We start from the raw sequence: 13,302 nt of genomic DNA on the forward strand, positions 1-13,302 counted from the left end.
GAGGGAGGGTCAGAGGCTCAGCTCTAAGGCGAGGTCATCGGTCGCGTTGGGTGTGGCCTTCCAGACAGTGCAAGTTCATTGTGTGTCTCGACCTGGGCTTCTGGGATGTTCCCATTCTTGTTGTTCCGCCTTCCGATTGTTTTCTTTTTAACTTACAGAGCAACACACACTTTTCATCCTACAAATCAGTTCTCTGTCCTCTGGCTTCCGTCACTTGGGTTTCCACCATCAGACACATCGATCTCTGCAGAGGCCTTGTTTTGCGCACATGTGCTAGAAGGTTCCTCCCACATCCCAGGGTTCCTGGTCATTTAAAAGCTTGTTCTTGTAGCACAAACTTGACTCATGAGAAGATCAAGGTCGAGGTACCACGTGAGAGAAGCTGCACCTGGGGTCAGTTGTGTGATGTCGCCTGTACCGTGAGCGGTGAAGCTGCAGTTGTTGAAGCGTGTGCGTCCTGACCTAAGCTGTTTGTGGCCAGGACGGAGGGCCTGGCTGTGGGAGTGGTCTCTGCTCACTTTCTCCGTCTTCGCGCCTCCCGTTCATCCCTCCTGGCCTCTGCCCACGACGGCGTGAAGCAGCTCTTACACTCCGTGCCACCAGGCCCGGCATGTGCCTCGGTTCTCGTCACGCCTGACTGTCCGCACCCATCGGCACTTTCCACCATCCTCTTCCTGGAAATGCTCTCTCCCTCCAGCAAGATTTTCCTTCCATCCCTCTGGCCTCTCTTTAGGTTTCTCATCACCCGGCTGCTAAGTAGTGGGGGTTCATCCAGGATCAGGGCTGGCGCGTCTTGTCTTCTCACTCTAGACTTCCTCCTGACACGACATAAACGTCTGTGACACTGTGGCTTCCATGTCTGCAGATCCCTGTCCCAGCTCCAGGCACGTATGTGCATCTGCGGAGTTCGCAGCTCCCGTGAGATGTTCTAAGAGACCAAAGCGCAGCAGACTGAGAACGTAGCGCGTGGGCGCCTTGCCTGCGTGTTCTGCCCCCGTCCCAGTGAGTGACAGACACCGTCGTCATCCAGTATGACAGAGAAGAAACTTGAGATGTTCCTGGGACTGACCTTTTTCGACTCTTCCGCATCCAGATCATCTCACGCTCTCTCAGGCTCACCCCCTGCCTGTGCCTGGAGTCGCTCCAGCCCTCTCTGTCTGTGTTGCCATCGCCCTGGTCCCACCTGGCCCCACCTCTCGGTCAGCTTCCTGCTGTTTCTCTTGCCGTGAGCACACTGACCATCCCCGGCAAGGTGACAGCTCAGTGTCACCTCCTGCAACAGGGCTGTGCACATGTTGCTCCGTGAGTCTGGCATGTTCTCTTTTTCCCTTTTTCTATATTACCATCCTTTCATCCTTTGATTTTAAATTAATGGTTACTAGAGGAAGGCTGTGCTGGTCTCCCACGCATATTAAACACTATTACGTTTTCTGCTCCTGCACCTCTCCCCATAGCACCTATCACAGTGGCAGCCTTGTGTTTAGCCGCGTGACTGTTTAATCAATATTTACCTTCCCTGTGGGACTCAGAACTTCTCGGGGGCCGTGTCTGTCTGTCCCCACAGTCACCTGCACTGTGGGGTTCAGTGTGGCAGGCGCTCTCTGTGTTTGCTGAATAGACGGGTGCATCGATGATCGGCATCATATCAGTTATTCTTTGAAACATCAATAATATGTTGTTTTGGGGAAGCTTATTTTTTATGTGGTTTGACCTCCTCTGTAGAGATTTATTCACTATAATTACTTTTCTGTGTAAACAACAGGAAGAAAGCACTCATACAGCCTTGGTCTGAATTTTCAAAGGGTTTGAGTAACTGAGGTCTGGGCTCATGGGACGGGCCATAGTGAACTCGTCTCCCTGGCCACAGAACTCTGTTCCGGCACATTCCAGCTCAGCTGGCAGGAGCTACGGGGTCTTCTGGGCTCTGTATTAAAGGCAGTTCTTTCCCTCTGGCTGCACGGTAAGGGCGACTCGAGATGTGGCTGTGTGACCTGCCTCCCCTGGCGACAGGCGTGCGGGTCCAGGCAGGCACCCGAGGAGCCAGCGTGGGGTTTGCCGCCCTGCAGGGTCAGAGCCCCCTGGGTGGTTCCTGAGTGACCTGTGGGCGTGCAGCACTCGTGTTTGCTGGCTGTGCAGCACACGTGTTTGCTGGCTGTGCAGCACACGTGTTTGCTGGCTGTGCAGCACACGTGGTTTGCTGGCTGTGCAGCACACGTGTTTGCTGGCTGTGCAGGACACGTGTTTGCTGGCTGTGCAGCACACGTGTTTGCTGGCTGTGCAGCACATGTGGTTTGCTGGCTGTGCAGCACACGTGTTTGCTGGCTGTGCAGCACACGTGGTTTGCTGGCTGTGGCTGCTCATCCGCCCGTGCTGACCGGCACAGGGATGAACTGGAAGTAGCCTCTGGGCGGGACTCTGCTTTGGCCACAGAACCCCGTGACTCTCCCCGCGAGTCAGAGAGGCTCCAGGGCACGTTAGGACAGTGCGCCGTCTCCTGCAGCAGCCCGTGAGGACCAGGAAATACCGACCGAGAGCGAGTGAGGGTCTCCAGCCTGTGGAGGGGGAATCTCCCAGCAGGGAACAGGGGCCTTAGGTGGGGTCCCCGCAGGTGCAGCAGGAATCCCAGAGGCACCTCGCACCTGCGGACCAGAGGCATCTGGAGTGACCACACTGCTCCTTTGGCTAAGGAGGAGATGTATAGGGTCTGACGTTTCTCCAGCAGTTTCGTTAAGCAGGTTGGCGTTTCTGTGGTGGGGTCAAAGGTACCAATACAGAGCAGACGGGTCCTGAATTTGGAAAGACTGCGGTGACTTCCAGCTCCCTGCAGAAGTGGTCCCGAAGGTTGTACCTTTCACCTGCTCCCTGGTTTTTTAAAGCAGTTTGACACAGGTTGACTGTGGCTAAATTTAACACATGGTGTGTTTTCTCCCTAGACACCAGCCGAGACAGTGAAAGAAGACGAAGAAATATATGACAGCTCTCCTGGTCTGGAAGGCAGCAAGGTGAGTCAGTTTCCTTCTGTGTTTAACGGCTCGGGTCTGAGACTCCCGGCATGTCCGGGGACTCTCGGTCGGTGGTGAAGGCTCCAGCGTCATGTCGGGTCCGGAGCGCATACCAGCAAAGCATGGCGTGCCTCTCCCAGGCGGGCTGTGGCTTGGAATGGGGTTCTTGGGTGCCAGAAAACCACACGAGTAACAGTAGAGGCTTCTGCGCTTGCCCTGATCACCTTACACTGTGCTTCCCGTCACAAGCTTGAAAATTCTTTCGCCAGCAAGTTTCAGGATGTATGTTTAGCAGGAGGTCGGGGGAGGTGGGCGGAGGCGGCAGATGAGCAGGTGGCTGCATCCGTGGCTCGTCTGTGTCACATCTGCAGGCGGCAGCAGGAGCCAGGACACTGAGTGCAGCTTGCTGCCCTCCTGCCCACGCAGGCGCCTTGGACGCCCCGTCCTCGCCGGGGCGCGTGTCTGGGGCGCTCTGTGAGACCACGTGACTGATCTGCGTAAACGTGTGCGCTGGGAAAACAAAATTTACTTTACATGCACCCTCCTTGTGGCTAAGAAGTAGATAGACTTGTGGGAGTTTGTGTCAAGTTTCTGTCTCTAGATTTCGATTTTGATTTTCAAGGTAGTTTCTTGTTTTTAAAGGTTTGGCCCCAGGCCGGAGGTTGTGTGATCAATCTGACGGGTCCAGGCTGAGTCTGTTCTGGTGCTGAGTCCTGCAGCTGCAGACACACTCGGCCCGCAGCCTGGCCAGGAATCGTCTTTGACTCGCGCTTGCCGGGAGCGTCGCGGCTTCCGGCGCTGAGGGGCGTGGAGAGGCCCCGGGCTGGGAGGGGATTTGGTCCGCAGGGAGTTTGTTCGGGTTTTTTAAAAGCACCAAAGGAGCTTATGATCTAAAACATACAAATAGCACCTTTAAAACAGCTCAAACAGTTCATCCGTCCTTTCCCATGTTCTTGAGTAGCTCTCGCGGGCAGGCAGCTTTGTGAAGGTGCACGGTCCGTGTCTGATGGGTGGGAGAGGCTTTCAGATGGAGTGCAGAGATGGTGTTTAATGTCTTCGGTGGCAGAGAGCAAGCCTGCGCTCCCAGAGTAGGAACAGTGAAGACTTCAGTCCGGACGTTAGGCCAGGAGGGGCAGAGGGACCCCCTGCCTGTGCTGGGAGGAGGAGGGAGGGAGCTCCGTGTTCGCTTTAGAGTGTCGATGGCACATTTGGCTGGAAATGGAGCCAGGCATTTGACCACGGCGAGTTTACACTGTCCCCCGCACACCGTGCAGACTGGCCCGTGACCGTGTCATCTGTGAACGTGGCTGGGGAGGCCCATGTGGGCCTCCGGAGCATTCCTGCGTGTTGGTGACCTGACGTCAGCCAGTAGCAGATGTGATTTCTTAGAGGGACTCAACACGTCTTTCCTGACTCAAGCAGTGTCACTGGCGTGGCAGCAGACCCCAGCAGCTCGTCCTCGGAGTCCAGGCTAAGAAGCTAAGCTGTTGGGATGGGACGGGAAGGGACGCTGCTGGCCTGGTTCTCTTGCCCAAGCGTTGGTGACATGAGACAGGATGGGGAGGGGCTGGAGAGAGCAGACGGATATCACCGGGCATTGCCACGTACCAGGCACGGAGCAGCCACCCCCACGTGTGCTGTCCTGGCCTGACATTCACTGTTTAAGGGAGGTATCAAGAAACCCGATTAAAAACACCGAGAGGGAGGGCTCAGCGTGTGACCTGTCGGTGTTACACAGTGGGAAGTGACGGAGCCTAGTTCTGAACGATTCCAAAGGCTGCTTTCTTCTCCCCGGTGAACCGCGCTGGTCTCATGTGATTTCCCAGAAGAGATATTTCCTATTTCAGGGTCCACAGCCTGCTCCTCATGGACACCACTGGTGGCTGGTGTCACATGCTGTCTTAGTGCCCCGCACGGTGTCTGCGAGTCGGGTCCGCACACCCTGTCTGTGCTCGCGTGGCTGGAAATAGCTTTGCTGGAGTTGAAGGCAATTGGCCCTAACATCTAGCCCATGTTTTTTAGGGCTCAGAAAGAGCAAGCGTGCTGTATGCATTGTAACAGTTAGAAATAATAATTAAAACCAATTAATACTGGATTTCAGCCCTTCCTCGACAACAGGTCACAGTGATGCCTACATATCTGCACTCAGTGAGCTGTAGTTTCACTTCGTGTCCGTGTGTACATTCATTTGACAGATCAATCCCAGGACATTTATTGGATATTGACTATATTGACTATGTTAAGAGTTTTAGGCGTGTTGTTGCTGGCTCGGCTCCCCCTAGGACAGACTGTGACATGCTAAGGGGCTGGGACGGCGCCTTGTCATCCCACGCACTGTTCTCAGGTGCTGTGCGGAGTAGGCGTCGAGTAAATCTTGTGTTACCTGTGATTAAGTTGCTTAAACCTAAACGTGTAATCCTAGATTAAAATGCTAACTACCTTGCAAAGTTGTGAGAGAACGCAGTAGAAACATCACTTTAGAAATATGCATTGCATTTCTGATGTTTGATCACAAGGATTTCCGTTGTTGTCTTTTGAAATGTTTTGTGGTAAGATATGTGTAAACAAAACTTGCCATTTTGACTATTTTCAACGTACAATTCCGTGGCTTTAGTGACGCTCGCCCTGTGGTGCAGACCGTCAGCGCTCTGTTTCCAGTGGGGTCTGTCCCGCCAAGCAGCAGCTGCCGGCTCAGCGCGGAGTCCCTCCCTGGCTTGGTCCGGCCCCAACTCTGCTGTCAGTGGAAGCACTTGGAACAGTCCCGGGCTGCCGGGGCTGAGTGAACCCAGGTGTTCGTGATCAGACCCCGCCCGCGCCCCGGCCCAGGGAGCTGTGGACAAGCGCGTTTATTTTGTCCTTATGTACGTCAGTGACACAGAAGTGGGAGGAATAAAAAGCAAAAGCGAGAACAGAGTGCCGCATTCCCAGGACACGTCTTCCTCCTCAGAGTACTTTAAATATGTTCATTTACAGTCATGATAACTGACACTATTTGGCACTTTAATAATATTTTACATCTTTGAGGATGGAATGTTATCAACATTAATTAACTCATTTGAAAAGCTTGTCTGTGAGACAATAAAGATGAAACGCGTCCTTTCTCCTTTTACTGTTTCCGGTTGTGTCCACTGCACACAGTTTTCATTACCGTGGGTGCCTGAGGACTGTCTCAGTCAGGCTTACGCTGGAATTTCCTCCAGTTCCTAGTGCTTGACTTGTCTGGACCCACTGATCGTAAAATGTTTTATGTGCAAACAGCACTTTTTCATTTATGCTACCTGCTAAGTTTTTAAAGCAATGTGTAAAGGTTTTGCAAACATTCAATCCCTTCCAAAGCAATGTGGAGGGTGTGAATGGCGGTGCTGAACAACGTACCCGCAGACCGTGTATCGAGGGCTGTCCGAGACGGCATGAATTTCCTGCCCCTGGGAATATTTATTTCCGTGTGGCCTGGGGCCAGCCCTGCGGGGAGGTTTGAGAGAAGACCTCTGCCCAGGAATGGGCACTGCTGCGTGACTCCGAGGGTTTTTCTGACTCTGAGGTGTCAACCTTTTACCAGTTTTTCCTGCCTCTGAAAAGGCCATGTAAAATTTCACGGGTAATTTTGTGTATTCAATGAGAGAGTGAGGAAGAGGGAGAGGGAAATCGACCTTCATTCTGGGGTGATCATTTTTTCTTCTTTCAAGAGCACGCTCTGCACTCCACTGCCTCTCTCTGTGCTGCGGGCACGGCCGGCGGCTCACCGGCTTCCACCCGCCTCCAGGGCTCCCTGCAAACGCCGACGCCCTCCCTGAGGCGCTCTGGATCCTTCTCCAAGAGGGACTGTCTCCTCCTCTGCTGATCTCCAACTGTGTTTTGTTCATGCTCCCTACACCATCCAAATCGCACGTCAGCTTTTATTAGAGCTGTCGTGTACTTCACTATCTCTTAGGATATGTTTTTGAAGCACGAGCCTGGGCTTGATTCCTTTTAGAGTCACCCTTAGCACGTCACCTGTCACATAGGAGTGACTGATCTTGAATTTGATGGAGAACCTTGGAGGTATCAGGTAACTATCGTCTGACTGTGGAGGCAGCGTGGAGCCGTTTGGAGACCTCTGGCCCAGAAGGTAGGGGTGTGGCAAAGCCAGGCTGAGAGCGACCCCCCAAAACAGGACTGAAAGTGAAGGGGATATTCAGTGAGTCTCAAAAGGCTGCCTTGGAAGATGTGATCATCCTCAAAGCCACAATATTTCTTGCTAAGAGTTTAATGTTTATGTAGAGAAACACTCATCGGGTGTCGGGCAGGTTGGGGGGAGAAGGGGATGCCTATATTCACACCTAATGGGTGCAGTGCTCACCGTCTGGGGGATGGACACGCTTGAAGCTACGACTTGGGCAGGGCAAAGGCAATATATGTAACCTAAACATTTGTACCCACTTAATATGCTGAAATAAAAAATAAAAAATTGAAAAAAAAGCATAAGCTTGAGTAACAGGAAAAAAAATTAAACTCTTCTCTTTGGAAAATACTATAAAGTTGAAAGTTAATCAAAATAAGAAAGAAAATATTTGCAACACAAATAAAATTTTCTTAGTTTAGAAAGATCTCATACGTCAGCAATACAAAGCCCAATAAAAATAACAACAAAGGAAATGGAGAATTCACAGAGAAGAATTCAAATCTCCAAAAGACATAAGGAAAGATCCATATCATCCCCAATTAAAGAAATGCCAATAATAAACAAGGAGTTTTCCCTTTAAATTAGATTGAAATTGTCCTTCAGTGCTCAATAAATCCAGATTAAAGATTTATTTTATAATATCCTTCTTACAGATAGTTGATTACTATATATTTGTGTAAATATAGATGCAGAAAAGCAACAGTGCTTCTTAATAGGGCCGATGCCTAAGTTGGTGCAGCTTTTTGGAGAAGGGTTTTTGCTCTTTCTCCCATCCAAGTACTAACCAGGCCTGACCCTGCTTAGCTTCCAAGATCAGAGAGATCGGGCACGTTCAGGGTGGTACGACCATAGACACACTTCCTATTAAAATTAAATGTGCGTACTTTTTTCTTAACCGTCATTTTGATAGCTAGGACCATCTGGCAACTCTATTCACTAATAACAAATAATAGAAACAAATACAATATCCACCCACGGGGGTTGGTTTGTTACTTTATGCTTCACCCATAGAATGGAAAACAACACAGTTGGGAGAACAGCAGGGGCGGGAGCTCCAGGGTGCATCCTAAGCGAGAAAGTCAAGGTGCAATGGAGAATGCAGGCACAACATGCTGTCTTCTATATAAAAATAATTATTAATACCAAGATGTGCATAAAAGCAGAATTGAGGATGGGAAACGAAATGGAAGGGAAGTAGGAGGAACAGGGCAGGGGGGTAGGGGCAGGGGTGAGGTGCAGGGCTCCCAAGTGACGTGTGACCGGGAGGAACTTGTCCTCACTGAGGTGAGCAGAGACAGGGGAGAGAGAGATTTATTTTACAATATCCTTCTTGCAGATAGTTGATTACTATATTTATTTTTTTAATAATAGGAAAAAGAAGATGAAAGGCTTTATGAAGATAATGAGAGAAAGGTTTGTATGAACAGACTCTGTAGTCTTGTGTTTTCTGTCGGAAGACGGATCCGACGGGACAACCCACGGATCCCAACACTTTGTTGGGTGCTTGCGGGATGTAGCTTCTACGGCTCTGCCGCACACCGTGGCTCTGTTCCCCAGGGCTGGAACAGAAGCATCACTGAGGCATTTCACAGAGGTGGGTGGATCCACTGTAAAGGCAAATGAAAGCCGGGAGGGTGACAACTGCCTTGGGGCAGTGCGCTAGGGGCCCCTCTGTAAGTTCTCTGCCCACCAGCGCTGCAGTCACTCACTCAGGTTTTCCAGGTGGTAGTAAAAGCCGTCCCTTCAGATTCCAGCCATCAAGCCAAGGATGGATGTGCCGGCGTGGGAGGGCGCGGGGTAGTCGGACCTCCCCCCGGGGCCCAGAGGCTCTAGCTGGGCAGCCAGCCCCACCTGGCCCCACGTGGCAGCGGTAGGTGCTTCCGTCTCACCCTGCTGGGCTCACTGCCACTGGGCAGCAGCTCTGTCCTCAGCAGGATCAGGGGCTCACCCTTATTTGTTGAATGACTAAGTGATGGTAACTGGGGAAGGGAAACCTCAGCAGAACCAGCACATGGGGCCACTGGGGATTTGACGTCAGCTCGACTTAGAGCCCGGCGCTCGGTCCCTGCCCCTGTGTGGCTTTGGGAACAAGCCTTGAAGTCCAAGAGCCCCCGTTTCCTCCTCTGTTTGGAGTTGGTTCGTTTGTTGATTGCTTACTGACAACAGAATCAGCCCCCAGGGTTAGAGAGAATACAGTGTGTTCAGTGTTACTGCCTTTATCATATCATTATTATTAGGAATAACTGAGGTGTGAAAGAATTGCTCCCTGTCGTGGAGGGGCACAGGGGCGCTGTCCTGTTTGTAGACCCTGACGTGCAGAGGGGCACCGTGGGGGAGAGCCCCAATCCCATTTTTATCTCCTCCGTTAACTCCATAGGTGTCCTTCCTTAAGTAATGTAACCTTTTCTCACTTGATTATTTCAATCAACAATTTTTTTCACGTTTATAGATTTACCTGCTTCTCAAGAGTCAGTGAGACAATGGATTTGAAAGCTCTTGAAAAGTTTAAGGTATCTCTGTTTAAAATGCTGTTTGCATTATGGGCACTTAAGGTAGATAATGAAGGTTCCCGTCCCTCAGCTTGAAATTAGGCACGTGGTTGTTCCTACTCTGAACTCCCTGGTCAACATCAGCGGTGTTTGGCATATGTGTTACTTGTTCTTTTAATCAGAGTATTTTACCGAACACGACGGAATAAAAGGAGTGCGCATGTCCCTTAGCGGAAAGATTAGAAATATTGATAAAGTGCCTCGCTCAGTGCACTGGGAGTAAACTATGTCCGCTGTTGTCATCGATACTCTCCAGTCTAATCGTGATTCCACAGAAGTTTAAAGTCTGTGAAAGCAGGAATTGGATTTTACCTACATTTGCGTTTTTCTCAGCATGAGGCACACACAATGCCTTAGCCACAGCTGGCATTGATTATATTTTTAAACTGAATTTTCTCTATGATGTCTCACATTAGTTTTAAAATTAAGAATACTTTGTCAAATTATAAACAATTTATGTTTATTGCAGACTTATTAGAAAATACAGATAAGAAAAAAAGTAAAAACACTACATTTCTCTGCTAGGAATCTGTTACCACTTTTGTGTGTGTTCAAGGCTGTTTTCCATTGATCACTTATTTTTCATGTAGTAATAGCATATTAAAAGGCTGAGGACTTTGCAGATAATAGGATAATCTGTTTTAAGAAATTATTATGAATTGATATTAAGGATATTTTTAACACTTTCAGTTTTTTCTCAATATGCTACAGAATGTTGGTTTTATTTATTAGAAATAGATGTAAATGATTTTGAGCAGAGCTGCCATCCACTTTGAAAACAGCAGCAGCAGAGTAGCACGTGGGCCCCGGGCGGACGTGGAAATCATCCAGAGCCATGTCACAGGTGTGGCTGCCCCCGTGTCGTCTGTCCTCACTGGTCTCAAATCACGATTGGAAAAGGAAATTTTATTTTTTTTATGGGATCAAATACTCACTTTGATTTCTCATAGCATGTATTTTTGTGATTATAGTGAAAAATTAAGAGAGTCTTAAGACGTAAACAGATGGAATAATTTACCTAGTGATAGATTTAATAATATAAACTATAATTTTAACTCATGAATCTAGATGTTAAAATATTCTACTTTCATCCTGTGTTAGGCTGAAGGCAACTGTCTGGAACATAACACTGACAAAGAACATCAGAATACAAAGGGTGTGAAGTTTGTTTTTTGTTTTTGCATTGTAGGATATAATGTGAACACATCGATCACTTCTGATGTACAAGCATCAAGACAAGTTGCCATAGTGACAAGTTCCAGGGACAAAGTATATAAGAAGATGAAAAGATAATGGTGAAAATTTTTTCAAAGCCTTCAAAAATCAAGTATAATTTTGATGAATAATCAGTGTGCTATCAGTAAAAAATAAAGTACGCAACATAAGCTTTTTAATATTTATATTCATCAATTTGTGAAATGGTCTATTATCTTTTAAAAGGTGCATTTTATGTTTTATGACAATGATAGGTACGATTACATCAAGGCAAAGTTTCTTCAAATGGCATCATTCAAAATGTGTTAAGCATGACGTGTTAAATGTTTTCAATGTCAGAAATAGAAGGTTTTCTCTGCCTTTGAATCATTTATATTTTAGCTCAGTGGAGCAACAAGAGTGAAAAATCACTGAGCAACACACAAAACTCCACGTGGAATGCAGAAGGTCCTTTTCCTGCCCTCATTCCCAGATGCCCTTTGAGCTGGGGGCCGGCCCCATGCCCCTCTTGACGAAGTGCCTTACACGATAGCGCCAATTCTCATATTTACTTGACTTATAATATTGTATTTATTTATATTTCTGTCTTGATCTTTCATTCTTTTTCCAACGCCTTATCTCTAATTGTTTTGTGAGTTGCCTCTCCTAAGAAACAATAATTGCGCATTCTGCTTCTGGTCATTTTTCTTTTCTTTCTTTCTTTCTTTCTTTCTTTCTTTCTTTCTTTCTTTCCTTCTTTCTTTCTTTCTTTCTTTCTTTCTTTCTTTCTTTCTTTCTTTCTTTCTTTCTTTCTTTCTTTCTTTCTTTCTTTCTTTCTTTCCTTCCTTCCTTCCTTCCTTCCTTCCTTCCTTCCTTCCTTCCTTCTTTCTTTCCTTCTTTCTTTCCTTCCTTCCTTCCTTCCTTCCTTCCTTCCTTCCTTCCTTCCTTCCTTCCTTCCTTCCTTTCTTTCTTTCTTTTCTTTTTTTTTTTTTTTTTTAGAGACAGGCTGGAGGGCAGTGGCAGGATCACAGCTCACTGCAACCTTGAACTCCTGGGCTCAAGCATCCTCTCACCTCAGCCTTCTGAGTAGCTGGGACTACAGCTGTGCACCAGTGTGCCCTGATATATATGTATATATTTTTCATTTTTATTTTATGGAAATGCTGTGTTGCCCAGGCTTCTCTTGAACTCCTGGCCACAAGTGATTCTCCCACCTTGGCCTCCCCAAGTGATGGAATTACAGGAGTAAGCCACTGTGCCTGGCCTGGTCATTTCTTAATACTCTGTTCTTTCAGCCATTATGCATGCTATTTTAATCACGTCATTTTCAAATACTCTGCCTTTTCCCAATTATCCCCAAGTTATTTTGTGTGTGCATTCAAGTTTTCAACAACTCTGAACTGAAGGGTTTATTTTCTCCTGCTAAGTGATCAGTTCTTTACGTCTGGGGTGTATCTTTTGCTTGTATGTTTCCTCCTTTCTTGAGAGAAGCACTACTTGCTCGGAATATTCTTAACTCACTAAGCCTGGGCATTCTGTAATAGGGTTAGGATTTGGCGTAAGAAAGAGAGATTCGGTCCTCTCCTAGCTTTTAGTCTTTACTGTTTCATGTTGTTGAAAACCAGAAAATTTCAAAACACAATTTGACCTTGGGTAGAGTCATCATGGCAAGAGAATGAAAAAGAAACTAGCATCCTGTGGGTCATTTTGGTCCAGTAATTACAAAACAGGAGTTATCTATCATTGATCAATGTTATGTGCTGTTATGTGCTTAAGTTCTTAAAAACAAAGAGAATCATGTTCTATTTTGCTTTTTAATTTTCTTGTCTTTGTGACTCCACCCAAAATCATAGTGTGCTTGGGAGTTCACTGGCCAGACGGACGCAGGGTCTCGAGTGAGGCTGGCTTGGCTCGTGCTCAGGGGGCTCTGCCCGGGCCGGGAAGCGGAAGCCTCCAGCCGCCGTCTGCCCGGAATGCCCGAGACAAGAGCGCGTAAGAAAGCGAGGAGCCGATCTTCTCCTGGCTGTCAGACGAGCGCTCACTGCACCCTTTGTAAATGCTCAAAGTAGTGGCTTATGTCAATTGACATAAACAATATTAAAATGCTTGATAAATGCTAAGCTCAGAACATGAGCCGTTTTCGTCGCCCGCAGCTGCTGATGGAAGCTCCGTTCAAGCCTCTCCTGCAGCTCGAGTGCGAATCCACGGCTGCCGTCCGCTCGCTCACATGCGCGTCGGTCGGTCGGGAGAGGTTTTCATTTAATTAACATTGCCAGAAATGCCGATGAACCAGGCTTTTTTTTGATCTAGCATTGTCTCTGACTCACGATTTTTGTGACAAAACGGAAACGGCATTGATTCTTTAATTGATTTTTAAAATTCATTGCCTGCCCGG

General features: G+C 48.0%; 1 protein-coding gene across 2 annotated transcripts in view; it reads left to right on the top strand.

Annotated features, from left to right (window-relative positions):
* The window catches only part of DCDC2C (doublecortin domain containing 2C), a 50,468-nt gene extending 39,380 nt beyond the window's left edge, over positions 1 to 11,088 (top strand). Inside the window, exons 9-11 of one of the 2 annotated variants that reach the window (XM_045548984.1) lie at positions 2,934 to 3,002; positions 8,536 to 8,577; positions 10,903 to 11,088. In XM_045548984.1, the coding sequence (XP_045404940.1) occupies positions 2,934 to 3,002; positions 8,536 to 8,577; positions 10,903 to 10,914 (123 nt within the window). In that variant the 3' untranslated portion in view covers positions 10,915 to 11,088. Of the gene's footprint in view, positions 1 to 2,421; positions 2,842 to 2,933; positions 3,003 to 8,535; positions 8,578 to 10,902 lie in introns of those variants that run through there. The other variant, XR_006734612.1, reaches the window with a different exon arrangement.
* Positions 11,089 to 13,302: the final 2,214 nt, after the last annotated feature.

This window comes from Lemur catta, chromosome 4, assembly GCF_020740605.2.
Source record: "Lemur catta isolate mLemCat1 chromosome 4, mLemCat1.pri, whole genome shotgun sequence".
Lineage (NCBI taxonomy): Eukaryota > Metazoa > Chordata > Mammalia > Primates > Lemuridae > Lemur > Lemur catta.